General features: G+C 38.8%; 1 protein-coding gene across 5 annotated transcripts in view; it reads right to left on the bottom strand.

The window, feature by feature from the left end:
- sh2b3 (SH2B adaptor protein 3) overlaps positions 1 to 26,578 on the bottom strand; it is a 177,583-nt gene that overhangs the window by 12,803 nt on the left and 138,202 nt on the right. For all 5 annotated transcript variants that reach the window (XM_060843976.1, XM_060843972.1, XM_060843974.1 and 2 more), the window contains exons 5-7: positions 23,589 to 23,683; positions 10,744 to 10,958; positions 5,601 to 5,772 (exon numbers count right to left, since the gene is read on the bottom strand). In XM_060843976.1, the coding sequence (XP_060699959.1) occupies positions 5,601 to 5,772; positions 10,744 to 10,958; positions 23,589 to 23,683 (482 nt within the window). The remainder of the gene's footprint in view (positions 1 to 5,600; positions 5,773 to 10,743; positions 10,959 to 23,588; positions 23,684 to 26,578) is intronic.

Here is a 26,578-nt window from a genome sequence, read left to right on the forward strand (position 1 = left end):
ATTTTGTTAAAATTTGTTGTAAAAATAACAAACAAGATAGGTAAAGAGGAACCACTGTTTAGATTTCCAATATTTAGAACCAGATTTTAGGTTTTCAGTGTGCAATTGATAAGGTACCATAGATTAGGCTACTTAATAAGATAAGAGCCTAAGTGTTGGGTTAGTATATTAGTATGGAGTGAAGATTGCTAACTAACAGAAGACAGATTTGGGATAAAATGTGTCACAGGAATTAGTGACGGGGCACGATTATTTACAATAACTTGGATGAAGGAAGTGAATGTACTTTATCAAATTTTGTGGATGACAGAAATAGATGGAAAGGCAAGTGGTGAAGATGACACAGAGTCTGCAGAGGGATATAAACAAGTTAAGTTAATGAATTCTAATATGGAAAATGTGAGGTTATGCACTATGGCAGGAAGAAAAGAGGAGCTGAATATTATTTAAATGAAGAAAGACTGTAGAAAGCTGCAGCCCAGAGGAATTTGGGGGTTTACAAGTTCAGCAGTTAATAAGGAAAGCTAATGCCTTTATTTTAAAGGGAACAGAGTATAAATATAACTAGTCTCACTAAAACTGTACCAGGCACTAGTTGGACCATACCTAGAATATCATGAACAGTTTTGGTTTCCTTACCTAAGGACAGATACACTGAGATTGGAGGCGGGCCAGAGAAGGTTCACAAGTGGGCATTGGATGAGCATATGGAGGTTATTGGGCTAGTGTAGGTTAGGTAGGCTTCGGTCGGCGCAACATCGAGGGCCGAAGGGCCTGTACTGCGCTGTATTTTTCTATGTTTCTATGTTTAAGATTGAGCCCAGGTATGGAGGAATTTTCTTTGGAAGAGAGGTTGAGTACGTACATTAAAGTTTAGAAGAATGAGAGAGGACATTATTGAAACATACAAGGGTTTCTTAGGGGGCTTAACGGGGTTGATGTTGAAAGTTTGTTTTCCCTTGTAGGAATCTAGAATCAGAGGGCGTAATCTCCGAATAAAGGATCACCCAGTTAGGGCAGAGAGGAGAAGAAATTTCTTCACTCAGATGGTAGTGAATCTGTAGAATTTTTTTTTAGATTTCCTACAGTGTGGACACAGGCCCTTCGGCAAAACCAGTTCACACCGACCCGCCGAAGAGTAACCCACTCACACCCATCTCCCTCTGACTAATGCACCAAACACTTTGGCCAATTTAGCATGGCCAGTTCATCTAACCTGCACATCTTTGGATTGTGGGAGGAAACCCATGCAGACACAGGGAGAATGTGCAAACTCCACACAGATAGTCGCCCAAGGCTAGAATTGAACCTGGGACCCCGGTGCTGTGAGGCTGCAGTGCTAACCACAGAGTCACCGTTCTTTACTGCAGAGGGCTGTTGAAGCTTAGTCATCATGTACATTCAAGGGTGAGACAGACAGGTTTTTAAACAATAAGGAAGTCAAGGGTTGGTTGGGGGGAGGCAGGAAAGTGGAGTTGAGTATGATCAGATTAGCCATGACCTCACCAAATAGCAATACTGACTTGGTAGGCTGAATGACATTCTTTGGCTCCTACCTCTCATGGTGTTATGAACTCTAATAGTTCCTGTTATTTGTCCTAGTCAGTTGTTTTCACATACTGGAGCAATTTGCACCACTGAGAACTGGCTTTCCTGGTTATAGCCAACTGAACTAACATCATCGGGCATTACCATTAATCCAGATAAATTTGACATTTCAACCCTGCACTCTCCTCACATAGACAATCTCAAATGTCCCTTTCTCCAGAACCACTCACTGTGTCAAACAAAGATAACAAATTTTTAAAAATCAAACAGAAGCCCAACAGCATTTGATGTCACCTGTTGGTGCAGGAAATTAAGAGACCGTTTGTATTCTCCAATCTCATCACCAGCAAACACTTTCTAATTTAATTCTGACTTCCTAATTCACATCCCCCCAGGGTCAAAGGCTGAACCCTGGGATACCTAGGGATATGAATCAAATGCAGAGAAATGGAGTTCAAATGCATCAGGCATAATCTAATAGAGTGGCAGGAAAGGAAACAGAGTGGAATGACTTGTTCTTACATTTGAGGATCTGGCCTGTAATACTTCCATTAATCAAATACCCCTTTCCTTCATCATCTAGATGCAAGTTCAAGCTTGAAAGCATATTCACAATATTAGCATGAATGCAAAGTTCTGGCTTTCAATTTTCAGCTGCAGCTGTGTTAAGAAGTAAAATTACTAAAACACCAAGAGTCTAAATAGCATAACTGTTACATCTCTATGACTCTATAACTACAGTCCACATGTAGAAAGGAATATTAAACCTTAATGCGAATCTGCTTATTTTTCTCTTTGCAGATGTTGAGGGATTTATTTGCAGTTTCATTTTTTAAAACCTGTATGTATAGTACTCCGGCATGTGCATGTTATTTAGATGATGACTGACAACAAATTCACTCATGTTTCAAATATCATATCTTTATCTGCTTGCAGCTTTGCTAATATAGAGCATTGTACAGCATGTGACCAGTTCTTGGGGACTCAGGTATGAGATGCTTTGACCCTCTTTGGGAAAGCATGTTCCTGGTGAACCTGTAAGAGTCGCTGGTAGACAAAATCATGATGGTGAACCTGGGGGACATTCAGTGTGTATGCAAAGATGCACAACTAATGATGATCCAGAGTACAGGGCACATAGTGTTCCCAAATGCAGACAATCCAGGACACATGACAACTGGCACATATAATTAGTCTCTTGACTGTAATAGAACAGCAAGTGAACTCATCTATCTGCACAGGTACAGTCATTTAAACACATTCAAGTCTGAATTGTTTGAGAGACAGAGTTCACTTCTTGGTATTGTCTTGTTCACAGAATACAATGCACCTGAATGAACACTTAGATGGATTTCATGGACTCAATTTTTTCACAATAGTCAAAGCTTGCTCTTAAAACATCACAATTTTCCAAAAACATATGCTTACCTGGCTGATTTTAATTTCTTGAGTGCAACTTAGTATTTTCTATCTGCTGCACTGTCATTCTGATTATTAAACCTCTCGAAGCTTCCTCTTTATCTTTAACCATGTTGCAATTTTGGCTCTGAGCTCAGCTCTGCATTTTTAAAAATCTTTTGCGTTGCTCATCTAAGTCTAGCCCACTTTTTGGTGTCTGTATTCACTTGCTTTAATCTATGTTTTAATCCAGCCATGAGTAAAACAAGCAGTACTCCCATACCGGTAGTCAATTTCGATCTTTAGTTTCTGAAATAATTACATTTGTCGTTATCGAAGTTGTTCTTGAAAATTCCGACTTGGTTAGTAAAATATGCAAAGTTAGAAGAGTCACTTAAATTTCGTAAAGTTTATAGCCTATGAAAGGTCAAAGATTTGAATACAAGCAGCTTTCAGTGTAACGTTTGCTCTCCCCATGAGGCCTTTCCCACTACGTTATTTCCTTTAGCTCGGAGAGGAGATGGTCGAGTCTGGGGATTTCTCCAGGATCCATGACATCAACATTCACTGCCTCCCTAACAAGAACAAAGCTCGCTTGCATAGGGTGAGCTGGATAGCCATATTTAACTCAGGAACAGATGGAAAACTTTATCATAAAACAGTGCATTGGAAAAGCCTGGCCAGAAGATGACAGATCTCATGCCGAATGCAGCAGACAGGCTGAGCGATGTAAATCAGTAGGATTTGAACTTTTGGACACATAAGTAGGAGAGCCATTTATAGAGTCATAGGTTTATCCAACATGGAAACAGACCCTTCAGTCCATCGCACCCGTGCTAAACTAATCTAGTCCCATTTGCCACCACTTGGCCCATATCCCTGTCTATGCTTCCTATTCATATACCCATCCAGATGCTTTTTAAAATGTTGCAATTGTACCTGCCTCCACCACTTCCTCTGACAGCTCATTCCATACACACACGACCCTCCATGAAAAGGAGGCCTCTCAGGTCCCTTTTAAATATTTTCTCTCTCACCTTAAACCCATGCTCTCTAGTTTTGGACTCCCCTAACTTGGAAAAAAGATATTGGCTATTCACCCTAAGCATGCTCTTCATGATTTTATAAACCCCGAAAAGGTCACCTCTCAGCCTCCAGCTCTCTAGGAAAAAAGCCACAGGCTATTCCATCTCTCCCTATAACTCAAATTTTCCAGTCCCAGCAACATCCTTGTAAATCTTGTCTGCACTCTCTGAAGTTTAACAATATCCTTCCTATAACAGAGACACCAGAGTTGAAGGCAATATTCTAAAAGTGGCCTAACCAGTGTCCTGTACAACATGATACCTGATCTTCTATATTCAATGCACTGAACAATGAAGGCAAGCGTGCCAAATGCGTTCTTCACCACCCTGAGTACTTGCGGCTCCACTTTCAAGGAACTATGCATCTGCACCCCTAGGTCCCTTAGTTCAGCAGCATTCCCCAGGCCCTATATTAACTGTACAATTCCTACCCTGATTTGCCTTACCAAAACTCAACACCTCATATTTATCTAAATTAAACTCCATCATTTCTAAGCAAGGAGCTGTTTGCAAATTCCTTGATTTTTCTACGTGAATTACTTCGTTCACATGCTGAATCAAAATGTTTCTAGAGATTGTGATAAGGTATTTGACACCTTTACTAACACTCTGCATATCGCCCTGTCATCACTTCAGTTTCTGTATTCAAGGTTCATTCTGCACCATTCCTGTCGGCTCCAGAATGTTGCAATTTGTAAGTGTATCTTCCACTGCCCTCTCTTTTCAGCATTCTCAAGGGATTATTCTGTCCATGAAACCCTTGTCCACTCATCAGTCCTAACACCCAATCTGTTCCCTACAGTGTTGCAAGCACTGGAGGCGAGCACTGAGCCTAAACTTTATTCCTTATTACAACTATTGTCACTCTCTTTGGCTTTTGCCATGTGAAATCTTTCATTAGTTAATTCCTGCCCTCTACCCAATCACTAATTGTGATTATCATGCCCCTGTCTTGCCCTTCTATTGATTTAAAAATATTTATAGTTGTATCTTCCATAAGTTCTGATGAAAGGGCATTGACCTTAAATATTAACTCTACTTCGCTTCACATTTGCCAAGTATTTCCATAATGATTTTATTTTAAATTCAGATCTCCAGCAGTGTTTGGTGTTTAGATGGGCCCTTTTGGCTTACATGGGTCGACAATACCTTTTTACTCGTGAAACATCATTGTGAAGAAACCTTTTTTTGGTTTGAAAAAAAAACCCAAAGACACCCAAGTGTCATCTTAATTGCCCTATTGAGCAAATATCATTGCTAGCTACTTACTTTAATCCATTAAATAGTTGGAGCATTCCAAATTTCCACCAGCTCTTCCAAAAATATTTTCCAAAAATCTACAAGACTGAATAAAACTATTACCTTCCATAACTGGGTTACTCAAGTATCACCGTGTCCTGCAAAGCAATCACCCAAATAAGGCGAGTCTCCACCAGTAAGGATTTTCTTTGGAGCAAGTCAGAGTTTAAACTGATAATCCTAGATCTATTGACACATTGTACTCTAACATGGACAAACTTTTTCTGTTTTGCAAATTCTATTAAAAATACACAGCTGATCTTTTCTTACCTTGCTGGTGAGGGAACGCCACAACATAGCTCGACAGTTTGACTTCACAGGTTGTGCCACACTCCAACGGTATTGCAAACCTTCCAAAATAGTTCAGCATTTCAGTGACAGACTGGAAACAGAAGTGTTGGACGAGGCACTGTCCTCTTTCTGTGACAAGCAGTCGGAGATGCTAAAAAGTTAGAAAGACATTTGTGAATGACTACAAGATTCTATTTGGTATTACAGTAGTTACTGGGCACAGTCTAGTTTACTTAATTTAGCAAATAGGACTTTATTTTGCAAGATGATTCAGCTCAAGAACAAAAATAATCCTCAAGAGCTTGTCATTCCCTACTTCAGGAGTAGAGAATGATCATTGTTCTCAACAAAATCAACCAACCAAGGTCAGAGAATGACCAAAGCTCCAATTTATCTGTCTGTTAGGTCCTGTACTACACCATAGAGAGAAATTACGCTTAGAGCTGTTGGACAACAATCTAAAGTTTATTTACTTACATAGAAATGCACAGGAGTTACAACATAGAAACATGCATTCTGCCTAATTAGTCCATTACTTCTGTAGTAAATAGTTTGAATCACAGTTATTCATTATTTACCATGTGCATTTCTCCCTTTTTATTTCATTTGTCCATCCAAGCTAATTTTAAATTTTGACTTAGATCATCTTATACAAACCCACTAAATATAGTTTCTGTTTTGGACATTTGGTAGTTTATGTTATGTCTTGAAACACAGTTTCTAGCCTTAACAACTTACTCACTCATTTCTTTGAGCATTCTGTAGTATAAGTGATAAGCTAATGAGGTACAATTTGCATAATCACAGGAAGTGATGTGATTTCACATGATCTCTTGTAGCCTTGTGTCATGGGGTAGTCACATTAAGGTGTTCCTCAATAAAGTTTATGTTTTCCTTACCCCTGCAGATTCTGTAGATACTATTTAGCAGTGGAGTAAGATTATTGTATGGTGCAATAGCGCAAGAACATTTATGGAAATATTTCTGCCATTACTTGCAAGCTTCAAGCAGGTCACAGGCTCTTGCCAATGACACTTCCAATCCATAAAGAAGGGACCTTGTCCAGCTCAAGCAGAAATATGGATAAATTGACAGCAAAGATTTCCAAGCTATCACTCTGCATTAAATCTTGTTGGGAGGATGAGCACTTAGCAGATCAGTACACTGTTGTATGCAACGGATGGCTGTGCAGATAATATCCTGGTCAGACAGGAATTGATAAATATAAGATCTGTATGAGGGAGTGATAAAAGGAATCGATGCCCACTTCGACGTATGAGAAAAAGGAGTGTTGACTAGGCTAAATGCATTAAGTGTACATACTGACAAGTAAAATACCTCTACTTTTTTCAATGATCTTTACAGACTTGTAGAGAACCGATAGTATTTCAGCTTAAAGGAAGAACTAATCAGGGACAGAATTGTGATCTGTCAGTTTCCAGCAAGGTTCATAGTACAGTAGGTTAAATTTAAAAGTAGAAAATGAGGGACGCTGAAAGAGTGTGAATCAATTGCCCTTGCTACCTGTTAACAGTGTCATGGAAAAAAGATACAAGCACAAAAATTGTTCCACCAAAGAAACCAAATGGTGTTTTGTAGAAAGAATGTGAGTGTTTGTGGCAGCAAACGTTTGTACAGAGAAACTCTCAGAAGATGGTCAAGTGCATGAAATAGAAGTGATCAACAAATTGGAGACGCTCTTTCCTGGTGAGATCAAGGAATCTAAGATACTAGAGCGCTGATATCCTAGTAGAGGGAAACAGATAAGATTTACATTAGGTACAGGTGTAATAGTTTTAGTTTTTTTCTGACATGGAAGTGTGGTTGGAGTAAAGGTCTCTTCAGCCATCACACATTTAACTACATGGGCCAGGACATATATAGAACTGTGAACTGCCCTTCAACATAAAGACAAAAAACTCATTCACAATCCTGAACCATCATTGATAAATAGTAAAGGCTATACTGACTTGTCTTGGATTTGTCAATATAGAGGAAATAAAAATCAAAGAAGTTCAGCCTAAAACTTCACTTCTGTATTTCCACAACTGTTTATAGGATTAAGGAGGTATACCACACTGTATACCTTTAAACAATGCTAGTGTATCTGTTTAGACCCAGAAAATATCCTCTCCCCCTCTTGCCAAATCTAAAGAACAAAATTGTCTCAATATTGTAGCTAAGGATTAGTCCAGCTCTGACAGACCCCAAACAATCTATCAAAATTTTCGTAGGCTTACACAGCTCAACAAAATGGATGAATACAAAGTTCATCCTAAGTTGTCTGTGGATGAAAGCTTAATAAAATTCAGAGAGAGTTCAATCTTCAAGAAGCTGATGCAAGTAATGGCTTCTGGCAACAACCCCTCAGTGAAGAGATCCATGTTACTCAGAACCTTCATTACTCTGGAAGTTTTATTTCAACTTTCAGCATCATATCAGCACCAGAAATCTTCCAGCGGACAATGCTAAATAACCTAAAAGGAATGGAGTTGTACTTCACATGGATGATGGCCTACCCCATTCAGAAACAGCAATGACACGAGAGTGCGAGCTGTGCTGCAATGTCTACGGGAAGCAGGAAGCACTGAACAAAAAATATAAATTCTTGAAACTGGCTCGCAACTTCCTTGGGTATATTATGGATGCACAAAAGACGAGCAATTAAGGCCTTGGAAATTCATTAAATGTTACTGAACTCCAGTGATTCATGCCTTTTTAAAATTTTGTTTGTGAGATGTGTGTGTCCTTGGCTGGGCCATCATTGGGGTGTAGGTGCACCTATAGTGCTGTTAGGGAGAAACACCACGACTTTGGTCACCAGTGTAGGGATGGTGATATATTGGCTCGGAGCAGAACCGACAGCAGTGCTGCTTCCATGCATCTGCTGACCTTATACCTCTAAATGATAGAGGTTATGCCTTTGCCAGGTGCTTTGAAAGATGCCTCAGTGAGATACTGTAGTGCATCTTACAGATGATACACACTGCTGCTACTGAATGCTGTTTTCAGAACAGAAATGCGGAGACGTTTCCAGAGAGTGGTGGGCCTGTGGGATTCATTGCCGCAGAGTGCAGTGGAGGTCGGGACGCTAAATGTCTTCGAGGAATTAAGGGCTACGGGGAGAATGCGGGTAAGTGGAGTTGAAATGCCCATCAGCCATGATTGAATGGCGGAGTGGACTCGATGGGCCGAATGGCCTTACTTCCACTCCTATGTCTTATGGTCTTAATGCTGAAGGCAGTGGATGGTATCAATCAGGCAAGATGCTTGTTGTAGATGGTGTCAAACTTTAATGTTATTGGAGCTGCATTCTTCTCAGAAAGTGGAGAGTATTCAAACACATTCTTAATCTTGCCTTAAAGATTGTAGACAGGCTTTGGGGAGACAGGAAGTGAGGTAATTTGCTGCAGAATTCTTGCCCATTCCTATAGTTAAATACTTACTCAGCTGGTCCAGTCCAGTTTCTGGTCAATAGTAACCCATCCAGATGTCGATAGTGGCAGATGCAATCATAGTAGTGTCACTGCATGTCAACGAGGAACGGTCAGCTTCTCTCTTTTTGGGAATGGTCATTGTCTGACACTGGTGGGTGCAGTTGCCCAAGCTTGGATAATGACACAGACTACTTCAGCATCTGTAGATGGGCAAGTATTGCTGAACATTTGTGCTATAATCAATGAACATCCCATTTCTGACCTTATTATGCCAGGAAGGTTGTTGATGAAACAGCAGAAGACATTTGTACCTAGGCCAATACCCTAAGATACCCCTGCAGAGAGATCTTGGAGCAGAGATGACGAACTCCAACAATATCAAACAGCTTTTGTTGTGTGATGCATGGCTCCAAACACAGGATTCTGCAGACAAGCTTTCGTACAATGTGTTAAGTCTGACTGAGATGTGGTAACAAGGCAATTATAGAGCATCATAGGAAGTGATGCAATGTCACATGATCATGCTCTATCTTCATCCTGCCACAAAGTTGTAGGACAGATTAAGATGTTTCCTCAATAATGTTTTCCTTACCTGAGCGGATACTGTAAATACTCTTTAGCAGCCCAAGGAGACCATGAATAGTACACATTTTAGGATGCACCCCCCCCCCCCCCACAATGTCTTCCTTTCACCATTAATGAAAGGAATGGTTTCAGCATAATTAATTTTCTCTTAATCCTCTTGACCACTATGGATTCCAAAGCTCCAATTCCTGAATTGGATTAGTAAAATGTAAACATTGCTTGATTATTTAAGACAAGGAGGAAGAAACAAATAATGACAGCTCCATTAACTTAATGCTAGTTGTGATGAAGTTATTGGAATCTATCACATGGGCCTGGGTAACTGTATAGTTGGAAAAATCCAAAATGCTCAAAGTCATCATTAATTTGTGAGAAATAGGGCAGTTTATTAGAAAGGAATCTACACTGGACTTTCAGTTTGGAACAATGAATGAAGTTGTATGTTAGAGTTTCTATCCTCATTCACTCCTTCTATTTTAATGCTAGCCTTGAAGAATATTCACAGATATATATTTGTTGATGATGCCCAATTCTCCTCTCCTGCTGGTATTCCTGTTCTACACAAGTTCCCACTCTGCTGTCTCAATGGCTTTGTGGTTCCCCTGTTCTCAAATACAAAACATACAGAATCGACACTCCCATTTACAAATGCATTCATAAATAGTCACATCTTTCTTCTCTCTTTTTCCCCACTACCTTTTTCATCCCTTTAGTCCTCTAATTCTGGCTCTTCCATATATCTATGGATATTCTCCATAATGGGCTTCAGAGTTTTCAATGATCACACCCTTTTACCACAAACCCTTTCAACTTGCATTTTTTTTTTACCTATTTAGGAATCCTAGCACTGATCTTTTAAACAATGCTCTTCTTCGTCTTGCCAAATGCTGCTTACTCCTCAGCATCTAGTTTTCCTCTGTCAAGGACCTTGTGAAGCTTTCGATATTAAAGGCACTTCAGAAAGGCGATTGTTATCCATTCTCAGCTATTACCTACCCTTTCAACCATTAAGGTGGTATCACAAATGCTTCCACCTTTTATCATCAGAATATTTTAATAAATGTGCAAAGTAAAGTTCTGTATATGCGTGTTCTTATTACCTTGGCTCTCCCTTGATAGTTGAACGTGAGGACATACTCTCCCCGCTGTGTTTCACTTTGACGCACAAGGAATACCCCATGACCCTCAGTTCCTGGAATCTGTACCAGCTGCGCTGCTTTAAATCGGGAGATTGGACCATGAAACCAGGCATAGGATGAGAACAGTCGGTCTGTCTTTTGGTAGGGCTGTTCTGTCAAGCAATGATGGGCAGCTCCTGAAAACACAATTAAAAGGTCAACAATTGTACTATTTTACTAAAATATTAGTGTATCAGGAAGAGAATGGGGGAGAGGAATTATTTTTGAATATTCTTTAGTACATAAATCAGAGAAGGTGAGCAAGACTGAATTTCCCAGTTTAAGGTAAATACATCGTCAGGATAAATTCAGTCCAGTAGTAAATTACTTATGACAAACAAAATCTAAGTGGATTAACTTGTATCAAGCATTTAATAATCTTTAAGGAAAGATCCTTGAAATAATCCTGATGAAAAGTCACCTGAAAAAACATAAATTGATAGAGAACGGTTGAGTTCCAGAAAAGGAAATTCATGTTTAAGTAACTTGCTGGGCCTTCTCAAAGATACAGTTACTGTGGTGAATAGGAAGAATAGAACTGATATATTACACCAGGACTATCCAAGATGTTACAACAACATTCCAGACCAAAATAATGTCACAGAACTAGAGATAAAGAAGCTGCCAAAATATTAGACTCAAAACAGGCAGCAAAAAATAGCTATAAAATTAGAACTTAACAGGCTGCAAAGAGGATCTAACCAAAGTACTGTATCCCATCCTTTGCTATTTTAATGGCTTACTGACCTTACATTAATCAATCTCCAAGTTTGCAGTTAGGTTGACAAAAGATGATGGGGCGGAGGGAGCAGTGTTACTAATGCCAGATGTCTGCAGTTAGAAAGATATGTTGAGTTGTACTTGCTTTAGAGTCATTGCATGGAAACAGACCCTTCGGTCCAACTCGTCCATGCCGACCAAATAGCCTAACCTAATCTCATCCCATTCGCCAGCACTTGGCCCATATCCCTCTAAACCCCTTCCTATTCATATCCCCATCCAGATGCCTCATAATTAATTGTACCAGCCTTCCTCTGGCAGGTCATTCCATCGCTGTTTGTTAATTTTTCCTAGAATCATTCCAATGTCCAGAGAGACATGAACTCAAACAACAAAGGCAGTAACTGTGCAGATTCAGTGCTGTGTCAGTTAGCTGTGTGGGTTTCTTTCTCTCTCTCTCTCCCTCACTGACCATGTGGTCACTGTCTTTTATCTGTCTTCCTCCTTTTAAAAGTGCCATTGTTTTGATCTTTTCTTCCCCAAAGCAGTAATTGCTGCTCCTGGTATTCAAGGTAATCACCTCCAACACCAAAAATATCTCAAAATAAAAGGAGCATCTCTTAAAGCTAAAACTTTTTTCCATCCTCCATCTTGGATTACCCAGAATCCAATCTTCAGTAAAAAGCCATTGCAATGATTACAAAAGCATTTAGCAAAAGCCAATCTGGTCAAATTAATCATTATACTGAATGTTTCTAATACAATGAGTAGGAGGACTCAAATAACCTCTCACTCAGAAGGCAATAGACTAGGTTATATGTAAACAGGAAGAGCTGTAAGTTTAATAACACAGCAGGCTCAAGAAACAACTGGATATTTTTCTGAAGAGATTATTGTGGTGGAAAACAGGTAAATGTTACTGTATAATTAGCCTATATCAACATATGGCTACTGCTTCGGCATGGCAAGCACTTTGCACCAAAAGAATTGGCATAGAATACTTGGAAGTCAATCACTACTATATTTTAGTGGCACTCCAGCTGGTGTTTTGGAGGTTAAGATAAGAACTGAAATGTGAGTTGCTGACTTTCCTGGCCCTACCATTACTCTCTGTGGTACAGCTGTGGAGCACAAGCTGATAAAGGAAAAATTGGCTCAAAGGCCTTCTTAGAGGCCTCAGATAGCTCTATAAAAATGATGTGGAAGTTCGGAATTGAAATTATAGACTCATGCAGGAAAGATGGACACCACTCAGCCTATCATGCCTGAGTTGGTCCTTTGTCAGAGCTATCCAATTAGCCTCAACCATAATCCTCATGCAATGCTATGCAAACAACATTTTTCAAGTATGTATCTATTCGCTTTTCAGAGTTAGTGCTGAATCTGCATCCATTACATTTTTAAACAGCATTTTGCAGATCATCATAACTTGCTGCCTAAAATAAATGTCTTCACAACTTCCCTCTGCTTTTTTTGCCAATTATCTTCAATTTGTTTTCTGTGTTACCAGCCGTCCCACCAGTGAAAATAATTACTCCCCATTTACTCTATTTAATCCTCTCAAATTTCTATTAACTTTATTAACTCCTCCTTAACCTTGTCTGCTCTAACCTTAACCATAATTCCAGCTCCTCCAGTCTCTCCACATCACATAACGCCTTCATCTCTCCTGATGAAGGGCTCCGGCCCAAAACATCGACTTTCCTGCTCCTCGGATGCTGCCTGACCTGCTGTACTTTTCCAGTAACACACACTCAACCCTCTCACAAAAAAGACACTTAGCACTGAAGGAGGGACACATGTTGTAGCTACTTTATAGAAAGCCCTCTAACATTTGTCCACAAGCTCCAGAATACCGTGCTGGCAGTATCAAGCACACTGGCCAAATAACAGCCTTCAAGCCCTCGGATATTACATGACTCCTGTATTTTAACCAAATGTGCTTCAGACACCAAGGATCACATTTTTGGCTCCATATTGTCTTTGTAAATTTAAATATAGATTTGGGTTTTGTTCTCCGTAAGTGCTTACTATCTGTTACAAGGTAAGAGGGAGTCAAGTTCAAAAAGTTCATACTTGGTCTGAATAAATACTTTCTTTGCCATGCATACACAATCAACTTAGAAATGTTCACTAATAGTATCTGAAAGCCTAATATATATGAACCATGTTTCTCTGTTGCTTTAACCACTTCAAGGTGAATTAAATAAACTAATATACTGGTTGCAATGGGATTTTCCAGGCTTATATGAATATACAATAAATATCACCTCAATTTAAATTTTTCTTCTTCTTGACCTTAAGGTCCTAACTCTATAATGTCCTTACTGATTTTATGGGTTGGGCAGCTCTCAGGTCTTTCCACCCTTGCTGACCACTCTTCATCTGAGAGACAACATTTGATTAAAAAAAAGTGAAAATAGTGACAGATGTTTCAGCTGATGAAAGACAAATATAAAATGGGTGTTATGGAATCTCATTTTGAGAAGCAATAAATGCCTGAAAATACCTGCACTCAGAAATGGCCGAGCCCTTTATCAAGTATGCCTGCTGTCATTAAGCTTCTCATTCACATGAAAAGTGATCCAAATGCCCAGTTTAGGCCATTCACAAAACAGTCTTCACCGAGTAGGGCACTCATTAGTCCTGTCCCCTTTGTGGTTCTTTTGGCTTAAAACAGGGTCTGCCAAGAAAAGTTCAGACTTCCATAAATGTTACTGTGGAGCCAAGTGAAGTGAAAGGTATTGCTGTTCCTTCACTGTCATTGAGTCAAAGTCCTAGAGTTCTATCTCTAACAGCATTGTGGGTCAACCCACAGCACGTGGACTGCAGTGATTCAAAAAGGCAGCTCACCACTGCCTTCTCAAGGGCAACTGGGATTGGGCAAGAAATGCTGGCCCAGCCAGTGATGTCTACATCCCGTGAATGAATTTTAAAAAATACTTCCCTGAATCTGCCACTATCACGTACAACTAACCTTACTTGGAATATTGCACACGGTTCTCGGTCACCACACTACCAGAAGGATGTGGATGCTTTGGAGAAGGTACAGAAAAAGGTTTACCAGGATGTTGCCTGGATATGGGGGATTTTAGTTATGAAGAAAGGTTGGCTACACTGGGTTCATTTTCACTGGAACTCAGGAGATTGAGGGGTGACCTAATAGACGTTTATAAGATTGTAAATGGCATGGATAGAATGGTAAGTATGAGGCTTTTTCCCCAGGGTAGAAAGATCAATTACTAGGGGACACAGGTTCAAGGTGCAAGGGGGTAAATTAAAAAGAGATATGTGAGGCATGTCTTTCACACAAAGGGTGGTAAGTACCTGGAACACATTGTCAGAGGTGGTGGTAGAAGCAGACACAAAAGCAGCATTCAAGAAGCACATGAATAGGGAGTAGAGGGATATGGATCTTGTAAGTGAAGACAGTTTTAGTTTGGAACGGCAAACAGCAATGCAGGTTGGAGGGCCAAAGGGCCTGTTCCTGTGCTGTATTGTTCTTTGTTCCAGAGCCTGGGTTTTTGCTAGAAGAACACGTCTGTTTTGCCAGACATTCACGCAAAGGTGTGTGAGGGCATGCAAGAGTGCTAGAAGCTTGTACAAGCTAAACACTGTGCCAATTATTTCTCGTTTTACAATATTACTTTTGCTTTTGAAGCAGAGGGTGGGACACTTAATTAAGAAAACTTAGGCCATAATACTTTAAGTTGCAACACATCAGACAATGCTCATTTGCAAGCATTCTTGCCTCTGAGTCAGAAGGTTATGGCTTCAAGTCCCACTCCAGGGTTTGAACATAATCTGGGAGTTTTGAACTGTCACAGCTGCAGTCTTTTGGATCAGACTTTAAACTGAGCTCACATATTCTCAATCATTTGGATGCAGCAAATCCCATGACATTTTAATGAGCAGGAGACTGCATCTCAAAAGTTCCTAATTGCTTACAAAATACTTTTGGATGTCTAATGGTTGCAAAAGATGCTATATACATAAATGCAACACTTTCTTTTATTTGAATTCATAATTCTATCAAACAAGAGGAAGAGTCTAATCATCTCGCTATATTACTGAAATCCCAATAACAACATCTTGGGGATTACCATTGACCTGAAAGTGAATTGGCCCAGCCATATAAATGCTGTGGTTACAAGGACAGATTAGCGGCTAAGAATCCTGTAGCAAGTAAATCATTTCCTGACTCCCCAAAGCCTAGCCACCATCTACAAGACAAAAGTCAGGAGTGTAATGAAATATTCCCCACTTGCCTGGATGAGTGCAGCTCCAACAATACTGAAGAAGCTTGATACCATACAGGTCAAAGGAGCCCGCCTGATTGACAACAAATCCATAAATTTCACTCCTCTAGGATGGCAGAAATTCACCAAAGATCCTTAGACACCACCTTCCAAACCCATTACCACTGCCATCTAGTAGATACATAGGAACAGCATCACCGGAAGTTCCCCTGCAAACCACTCACCACCCTGATTTGGAAATATATTGCTGTTCCTTCAGTGTTGCTGGGTCAGATTCCCGGAACTTCCTCCCTAAACAGCTTGTCATTGTACCTTGACCAAATTCATTACTGTAGCTCACCATCACCTTCTTGAGAAATTAGGGATGAGCAATGCAATACCATAGCCAAGCAGAAAACCCTACATCCCTGAATGAATTAAAAAATATATTGGACTGTATATTCTTAAAAGACTGATCGGAGATCAACTGTGCTATATTGAGCCCAAGAGGTACAATACACACAAGCAAATGTTGTAAGATGCTTTAATGTAACAGCTTGTGATGATACACAACATTCAGCAATAACCATTCTTATACTTTGAGCTTCGGCTACTAACTAGTGGCTCTTAAGAAAGTAATTGCTTAGGACAGTGGTTCAACAACCAAAACTCAATGAACACTTTCATCTAATGCAACATAGTCCCAGCTTATTTAATAACTATTGCAGCAATGATTATACTTTCAATGATACTGTAACTTTTCCCTTGATTGTTGCAGTACTAATGCTTTCTACCATTATTATTTCTAAAATTTCTCAAATTGACAACTGCTTCTGCGCAAGCTGAAGTATTTTTAGACAAAGCCATCAGGTGGAGTACTTGGCTTTATGGAAGCTAATCATAGTAGCAGAAGGAGACCATTTAGCCCAGCAAGCTTGTTTCATTATTCCAAAAGATCCTGGCTGATCTAAATGTGGCTTTAATTCCACTTTCTTGCCTACACCTTATAACTCTTCACTCCTTTATGAATACAAGTCTCCCTAACTTACCTTAAGTATATTCAATGATGCAGCCGTCACTGCTGTCTGTGGAAGGGTATTCAAAAGACTAATGACCCTCAGAGAGGAAATTCACAACTCCATTTAAAATGGAAGACACTTTATTTCAAACATTGTCCCTAGTTCTAGATTTCTTCACAAGAGGAAATATCCTCTCAGCATCTACCTTATTAAGTCCCCTCCAGAATCTTACATATTTTAATAAGACCAACTCTCATACTTCTAAATTCCAACGAGCATAGGTCTAATCTGCTCAGCCATATCTGGAATTTTTAATACAGTTTTGATGTCAATTTTTTTTTAAAGTTTCACTTACACTAGAGGAAGGGCAACTAAGGTTCCTTAGATTGGTCCCTGGGACCAAAGGCTCATGCTATGATGAGATTGAGTAAATTTGGCCCATATCCTCTGAAATTAAGTAGTATCTGAAGGAACCTGAAAGGGTAGCTGCTGAGAGACTGACGACATCTACTAGTTGAGGAATCTAAAGTAAAAGAGAGAGTCAGTCTCAGGAAAAGGGAATAATCATTTAAAACCAAGAGGAGGAGAAATCACTTCACTCAAAAGATTAGCAAATCAATGCATTTTTCTACCCAAGGGGTTGTGGATGCTCCATTAAAAAATACCTGTAAGTTTGGAATAGACAGATATTGGTCTCTCAAAGGGAGTGTGGGGGGGAATATGAAGTTGAAGCCAGAAAGCCGATATGATCATACTGAATGGTGGATTTGGTGTGTTCCTTTTTCCTAAAGTAGTGAGAGCAAAATGTACACAGTATTCCAGATGTGGTTTCCCCAGTACCCTTACTATGACATGGGGTAAACCCTTCTGTTTAATTTAAACTAGCAGCACAGAAAAAGATTTATTCCGTGCAGTAATCTGTGAAAATTTGATCGGCCAAGAACTATTTAAAGTAAAAATTAACAACTTTATTTCTTAAAGTATAACAGAGAATAATTAACTCACAACTATTTACACCTCCTTTCTCTATCATTACCTTTCCTTCTATAATACTAGTCCAATAAAATTCCTAATTAAGATTTACAAGAAAATTCAAATTTTAAAACCAGCCAGCAAATGAATCTTCTCTTTATCTTCGTCAGTAGATTGGCGCTCCAAGTCAGCGTTGAGGTTTTTCTCTGTGCAAACTCCTTCTCCAGACAGGTACCTCTCAGAGTTCTGACGAGCAGTCTACAGCTGTTGGTCTGGTGGCAGTTCTCCTCCCAACTGTTCAGTTATCCCTGGTCTTATACCACAAAGCATCAGATTGTGTCATTAGCTTTTAAGATTTTGAATTGAGTATATTGACACTTGATTGGAATTTGGTACTTTTCAGGGTATAATTTAAACTGATTGGCCTAATTTGAACCAGTTTTGTCATTTCCAAGCAACCAACTGCCCCAATAGCTGGAGCACATGTTACATTGCGTCTTATTGAGAATACTTGCTGCTGTCACTGCTAGCTTTTACTATCTTAAAGGTATAGTACACCCACAACTTCATAACACCCGCTCAAAAAAAAATGAACCATCATAATGAAAAGATGGCTTCGTTTTTTTCTCTACTTCTTAAACATATTACCCTAACATACAGATAATTTTAATATAACTAGGAGAAAGTGAGGACTGCAGATGCTGGAGATCAGAGCTGAAAAATGTGTTGCTGGGAAAGCGCAGCAGGTCAGGCAGCATCCAAGGAGCAGGAGAATCGACGTTTCAGGCATAAGCCCTTCTTCAGGAATGAGGAGGGTGTCACAAGCAGGCTAAGATAAAAGGTAGGGAGGAGGGACTTGGGGGAGGGGCTTTGGGAATGCGATAGGTGGAAGGAGGTTAAGGTGAGGGTGATAGGCTGGAGAGGGGGTGGGGGCGGAGAGGTCGGGAAGAAGATTAAGGGTCAAGAGGGCGGTACTGAGTCTGAAGGTTGGGACCTTGGATGGAAGTGAGGGGGGAGCTCTCAACTTCTATCCCTTATAGGACAAAATTCTGGCCGGAAGCTTCTCTTATGCACCAACATGTCCTCATCTGGTAATTCTACTGCCCTTCTCACTTCCTGAACTTTCTGTTCCTCCACATGAATTCTTACCATCTCTGGAAGTGAGTTTTTTAAAATTCTTCCTGCAGAATAATCTATCTTAAAGCCTTAAATATCCTATCTATTTTCAAAGCAATGCACCCATTGATCAAAATGACTGTTTAAGTCTTTCAAACTCAACATAAGTGCCATCTGGTTCCTTCTTTGTGTTTCTGAACCACAGTCTATATGCTTCTGGTACCAATTCATAAGCACTTAAAATAGCCTGTTTGAACTCTTCATAATCTCTTGACACCTCATCTGACAGTGCAGCAAACACCTCATTAGCTCTGCCTACCAGTTGAGACTGAACTAGCATTACCCATAAATCCTCAGAACACTTCATCTGCCTAGTCAATTTTTCAAACAAAATAAAGAAGGCTTCAACATCTTTCTCATCAAAATGTGGCAGAGTTTTGACATATTTATATATATCATTACCTTCTCTTTTAATTTCTAATCTGTTAACTTGACTTTGCTGACTAAGTTGCAACTTCTCAAGTTCAAATTCTCGCTCTCCTCTCTCCCTTTCTCCTCTCTTTCTCTCTCCCTTTCTTATTTTTCTCTTTGTTTATCTTCTAAGTCTATTTTCCTCAATTGTAATTTAAGTTTTTCTACCTCTGCTGCGCTTGTCTTTCTCTCCGATACACCTAAGTGTTTGAGTAACTCCTTCACAATTTCAGCTTTACTTGTGTCCTTGGTTAAACCCAAATCTAACTTATTTGCTAATTCTAAAAGTATGGCCTTTTTCTTTCCTTCTTAACTTCCTTGTCAAATTTGAGAATCATCTTCAAATCCCAGAACCTCTTCATCAATTTTAAGAGCTATTTCTCTCACTTTTAATTTAATCAACCACAAGTCATCGAAATTAAACAAATTGTCTCACCTAGATTTTACTTAAAGATCTAGGACACTAACCTGCAAGCGTTTAGATTTGCTGGGATTTTTTGTACCCCCAAATCTATTTAAATTTGACTAAACTAGTTCAAATCCTGGACGAGCCCCCAATTCTGTTACAACATAGAGTAAACCCTCTTGCCAAATTTAAACCAGCAACACAGAAAAAAAATTATCCCATGCAGTAACTGAAAATTCGAGAGGCTAAGAACTATTTAAAGTAAAAATCAACAGCTTTATTTCTTAAAGTATAACGGAGAATAATTAAATCACAACTATTTACATCTCCTTTCTCTAACCTATCTTTACCTTCCCTTCTATAATACTAGTCCAATAAAACTACCAATTAAGATTCACAGGAAAACTCAAATTTTAAAACCAGTCAGTGGCCAAATCTTCTCTCTATCTTCATCAGTAGATTGGTTCTCTGAGTCAATGTTGAGGTTTTTCTCTATGCAAACTTCTTCTCTAGACAGATACCTCTCAGAGTTCAGACTAGCAGTCTACAGCTGTTGCTCTGGTGGCAGTTCTCCTCCCAACTGTTCAATTTTCCCCAGTCTTTTAACCCAAAGCATCAGATTGTGGTTTGGCTTTTAAGATTGTCAGTATACTCAATTCAAACTTGATTGGAATTTTGTATTTTTTGGGGTATAATTTAAAGCGATTGGCCTAATTAGAATCTGTTTGGTCATTTCCAGGCAACTAGCTGCCCCAGTAGCTGGACCACATATTACGGTGTGTCTTATTGAAAACACTTGGTGCTGTCACTGCTAGGTTTTATTCTTTTAAAGGTATAGGATATGCACATCTTCATAACACCCTGTATATAGTTGCAGCATGACTTGTCTACTTATACATTCCATTCCCCCTACTATACAGGTGGACATTCAATTTGCCTTCCTAATTTCTTGTTTGTGCATGTTATCTTTTCGTGATTCCTGCATAATATCTCCAAACCCTCTGTATCACCGGATAATGCAGTCTCTCTCTCTATTAAAGAATAATCTGCTTTTCCAATCTTTCTGCTAAATTGGACAATCTCATATTTGCCCACATTATACTAGATCTGCCAATCATTTAATCTATCCATCTCTTCTTTTTTGCAGAATTTTTGAATCATCACATCTCGGTTTCCTATCTATCTTTGCATCATAAGCAAATTTGGCTACAGTACAGTCAGTCCCGTCATCCAAATTATTAAAACAGATTACAAATATTTGAGATCCATCATTGTAGTATTCTACTAGTTAAGGTTTGCTAACCTGAAAATTATGCATTTAGAGCCCACTGTTTTCTGCTAGTTAGCCAATCCTCTATTCACGTTAATGTATCAATCTTAACACCATGATGCCTTATCTTGTGCAGTAATTGTTAATGTGGCATCTTATAAAGCCTTTTTGAAATCCACATACACTACACCTACTGGTTTCTTTTGATCCATCCTGCTTGTTGCATCCTTGACCGACTCTCATACATTTGTGAAACACAATTTTCCTTTCACAAAATGCAGTGTTACATTTATGGTTGTCCAATCTACTGGGACTATACTAGAATCTCGTAAAATTTTGAAGATTAAAATCAATGCGCGAACTATCTCCGCAGCCACCTCTTTCAAGACCTTAGGATACAGGTCACCAGATCCAGGAGATTTGTGATCACGTTCCTCCACAACTTTTGCTCCCTTCTTTTCTACTATTCTTTAGGTGTATTTTGTGAAGAGCAATATGAAACACTTCTTTAATATCTCTGCCATTTCCATTTTTCTCCATTACTAAATCCCCAGTCTCTACCTATAAGAAACTAATGCTCACTTCTACTGCTCTTTTTATATACCTATAGAAGTTTTACTGTCCATTGTTATATTACTATTGCTCTCATACTCTTATTTCTCCATTTTATTAAAAGTTATCCTTTAGTGGTTTCTAGAACTTTGTCCATCTTCTCTTCTATCACTATTTTTTTTGCAGTATTGCATAACCTTTCTTTCAAGTTGATATTATTTTCTTAGTTTGTCACAGATGGGCAACCTTCTCAAAAGTCTTTCCTTCACACTGAAATATATCTTTGTCAAAAGTTACGGACCGTCCCCTTTAAATGGCTGCCACTACTTCACCACCATTTTATCTTTTAATCATTTTTTGCATTTCACTTTAAACAACTCTGTCTTCACAAATCAAGTTTAAAGAAGAGTCAGGCACTAGTGTCACACCCATATTTCTCATCTTCAAACTGTATGTGAAATTCCACTACATTACAATTACTCTTGCCAAGAGGAGCCTTTAATAAGGTGATTAATTTATCTTGTCTCATACACATTACCTAGTTGGTTCCAGAATGTAATGTTCTAAAAAGAAACACCTGTCCTGAATATACAGTACAAACCTATATGCAAGCTATCTTTATCAATTTGATTCATTCAAACTCTCATGTTTATCACAGTACTTTTCTTACAAGACTCCATTATTTCTTCATACATACCACATGCCACTGGGCATATACTATCAGGAGACCTATAAACCATTCCCTCCGGTGACATGCTGTTTGCTATTTCTTTAGCCAAATTGTTCTACATTATATTCTCTGCAACAAGATCAATTTAATTTACTGTACCTATGTCTAAACAAGATCTCCTAAACATCAATTGGAGGGTATCTACTATTGCAGAGAAATTTCTCAATTGATTCAAATCTTGGCTTTTTCACCAAATCAAAATTTTAAAACTCAAGGTAGAAGCAAATGATGGCTTGTCTTGAGAGTTGCTTTATAAAGGACTGAAATATAATGTATTATTATGTTGCTATGGTACTGTGATATGTAATTTTCTAGATTCCAAAGTCCAAATCACTAAAAATGAGGATGAATAAATGATTAAGTCAATTGCATATAGTCCAATGTATTTTAAATTGTTGGAAAGTTTGGTTTTTTGCTTGTATAAAGTTCTGATAAATATGCATTAAACTATGAAACATCCTTACTTTTAAAATTAATACTTAAAATGTGCACATCACTAATACTGTTTATCTCTTGTTAGCCTTACAACTAAGGAGATTGATAGGCCACTGCAGTAAGCATTTAAGGGTTAACCATACTGGTGTGGGACAGGAAATGCACACAATAAATTTAGGCTCGCCTGTGTTTCATTTCTATTTCTAAAGTTCCACCACAGCATTTGAAAGCATTTACTTATATAAATAATTTAACTAAGAACACAAAATAGCCAGACGTAATTCTAAAGCAAATTGACTCTCTGAAGTTTTTTAAGCAGCTCAAGCAACCCTTCAGACTAGCAAAATGAAGTCGTTTTGAGAAATATGTAGGTGCCAGGCAAGGACAAAGATAACAACCCAGGAAATTTGCTGGCCCCAAGAATAATCCCAGCCTGCCCTGCAAAACAAAACATCCAGGCAGAATAGGAATACAATAATGGTTTTAGATTTGCATTTAAAATCAGAAAGCCAAAGTAATTTGAACCTTCAAAGACAGGAGAGAATATATGTAAAGAGAAAGCAAAATTGTAAGTTACAATTTAAGAAAGACAGGGAACTAATGTTATAACACAGTTGGAGAGAGGGTCTATACATGATTCCACTCATTGAGATATCATTAGACAGTCAAGATATCAATTAAGGAACATGTAAGTGGATGAATACACATCAATGCCTTAGTGCACAGTAGTAAAATGGGATTACATTAGTGTTTTTAAAACTTCTCAATATTTGAATGCAGTTTTCTGTAACCATTGAATGATATTATCTGAGAAAATTTGCCCAAAATTGTCCATTACCTTGGTGTACAGAATCTGTGCTTCCATCAACAGAGACTGTCTGCATGCTGCTGGAGTGGGGAGCAGTGAGCAGTTCCACATCAGCTCCATCAGACCTGAAATAAAACAAATTGAAACACTTCATGCAGTTTAATATTGTCTTAAATGCCCTAGATTTCATGGTATCTAGAAGGTGTCCAAAAACCTGAAAGATTCAAGTAAATGGTCCTTTGGAGCAAATGGAAGATAACATCATTTACACCTAATGATTATCATATTTTTCAGATTTGCCATGAACCATTGGCTTTGAACAACAGATTTGGATTTTTCAGATTCCATACCTGCACGTGCACACACCAGCTCAAATAAAGGGACAATGTTTACAGAAGTCCTGGGAAATAAGCGTCAAGAAATCAAAAACAAAACACTATACTTTTTTAGTGGAATTAAATGAAAAGATCTTCAGATTATTTGTACAGATAGTAGACAGACATTGCAAGAGTGTAACCACTTACTTTGCTCTACTTATTATACCTGTGAATAACTGACTCTGTAATGTCAGTAATTGATCATGACAGTGAACTTCCCTGTACTGATTTCTGCTGCTGCTAGCTTTCTCCTACTACAGGTTCAACCACTACTTCCTTTTAGGTGAGGTACTGGTTTGGTCTGACAATGGTGCTTTTCAGTTAACTGATAAAATAATAGTAAAGGATGATAACATCCATTGTTATGCTGTTCCCAAAAATATTTTTATTTCTAAAGTCTCTAAAAATACACAACAGTTTAAATTTGACATCACAAAGTGCAATACAGATCAACATCTTTGAATATAGTACATGAGGTACTCACTACACTTGCCATTACAGATTATATTTACAATGTACATTTCCGTTTCACATTAAGCATTGTCTACTGCCTACGGCTGGAGAAGTTCCACTTGCTTTCCAGTCTCTTGTTATATGATTTAGCCTTACCCCATAGAGCCATTGCAATGGCACCTCCTATGTGCTGTGTTATAGGGAGAAGGCAGGAAATAGCACTAAATGAAATATCCATTTGGAGAGTCCGTATGGATGCATTGAGCTGATTGGCCTCCTTTGGTGCAATAAAATTTTAAGATTCTGTGAAAGTTTTGTTCATTTTCAAAAAAAATAGTTCTGGACATTGCAACATCCTCAGTCATCAATAACCCCTTGCATTGGTAGACTAGAAATTCTTAGGCAAATCAAAAAGCTTCTTTCACCATTTATTCGGTCTTCCAGTGATAGCTGATGCCCATCTCAATGTGCATCCCTGGGAACAACCTATGGACCATTTAGTCCTACGATAGACAGCTGATAGAGATGAACTGGACAAAAACATCTGCAGCTATTTAAACATCTGCTCTGTAAAGGGACATTCCAAAAGGAAGTAGTTAATGCTCTCTTTCTAACAGCAGTCACCTCATGGGAATCTTGCAGAGCTGGGATGTCTCTCAGTATAAAGGACAGGTCTAACCGGGAAAGCCCATCTCACTGTCAGCTAAGCCATATACTTGTGTTTGTTTTGAGCCTTCCAACAATGAGGCTCTCTGCCAAAAAAAAACTGAATTTGTTCAGGAACCATTCAACGGGATCAACCATCTCCTTTTCCCATGTGGATGTTACATGCAGTCCACTTCCTGACAGACGTCCTGCCTCTGGTCCTTTCCTGCACAAAAATATTCACATTTGGCACAGTCAAACTGAGTAAAACATTGTGCGGCATTGTGGTCGGGCCTAATTGTTTTTGTTTGTGCACATTCCCTCCTACTTTCCCATGAAAGCATGAAATGTCCTTAAATCTGCCTGTGTTTATATTAGGAGAAAGTGAGGACTGTAGATGCTGGAGATCAGAGTCAAAAGGTGTGGTGCTGGAAAAGCACAGCCAGTCAGGCAGCATGCTAAGAGCAGGTGAGTCAACATTTCGAGCATAAGCTCTTCATTCCTGATGAAGAACTTATGCTCAAAACATTGACTCTCCTGCTCCTCGGATGCTGCCTGACCGGCTGTGCTTTTCCAGCACTACTTTTTGACTTTGTGTTTATATTAGTGCACTACTAGAAGTCCATAATAGGCTGATGCTCTGATACTGGCCAGATGGATTCCAATGTGTCACCAGCAAAAGACAATAAGTATGTATTATTTTCTTTGAAGTGCATTAATCATAATTGGAAAATAATTTTACATGAAGAAAAAGGCAGCATTGGTAAACCTGAGCTGCTTCCAAGCGGTAATGAGTAAATCTGTTGGCAGGAGCTATGTTCAGAGGATGCACCTTGGAACTATTTTTGGCACCATCTCATTAATATTGCAGTACTGCTACTAAAAGCAGCACTTTCATATAAAGTGGACGGTGATGGCATTCTCACTACTTTTTTAAACCCAGAGTTATATGGCTCGTGCTGATAAAGAGCCTATAGCCACAAAAGCTGTCTCTCATTTATATTTCTCATCAAAGACATTATTGATTAGCTTTAAAGAGGAATAGAACATATGAGTAAAGGAACTTATTAATACTTAGACTTAAATAATGGCCTGACTAGCTTAGCAACAAAGCAAAATCCGAAGCCTCACTTACACTCCTTAACATTCGAGCTGTTGTATGGAATTGGCGACCATGGCAGAAAATGAATGAAGATAGAAGTTTCTATTTAAAAATAGTGTTTTATTCATTACTGATACACAAATACATTAAATAACTCACAGAAAAAGATTATTTCTGTAGCGCAATACAAACTGGATGTTTGAAGTATTACTGCATCTCAATTATGGGGTGCCAAAATAAATACTAAACTTTACCAGTTCACGTCACACTGGAAGGCGAATGTCTATATTTCAAGACACCATGAACATGTCAAATAGGGCTTGGAAAAAGAAGCAAAGTGTTCAGGATATGGGTTACAGACAATCTGTGCGTCAGTGGGGTCTGGGCCAAGTCAAGCTATCATTAGTTTTCACACAGTTAGTCAGGAAATGTGCATCTAATTC

Source organism: Hemiscyllium ocellatum, chromosome 24 (genome assembly GCF_020745735.1).
Source record: "Hemiscyllium ocellatum isolate sHemOce1 chromosome 24, sHemOce1.pat.X.cur, whole genome shotgun sequence".
NCBI lineage: Eukaryota > Metazoa > Chordata > Chondrichthyes > Orectolobiformes > Hemiscylliidae > Hemiscyllium > Hemiscyllium ocellatum.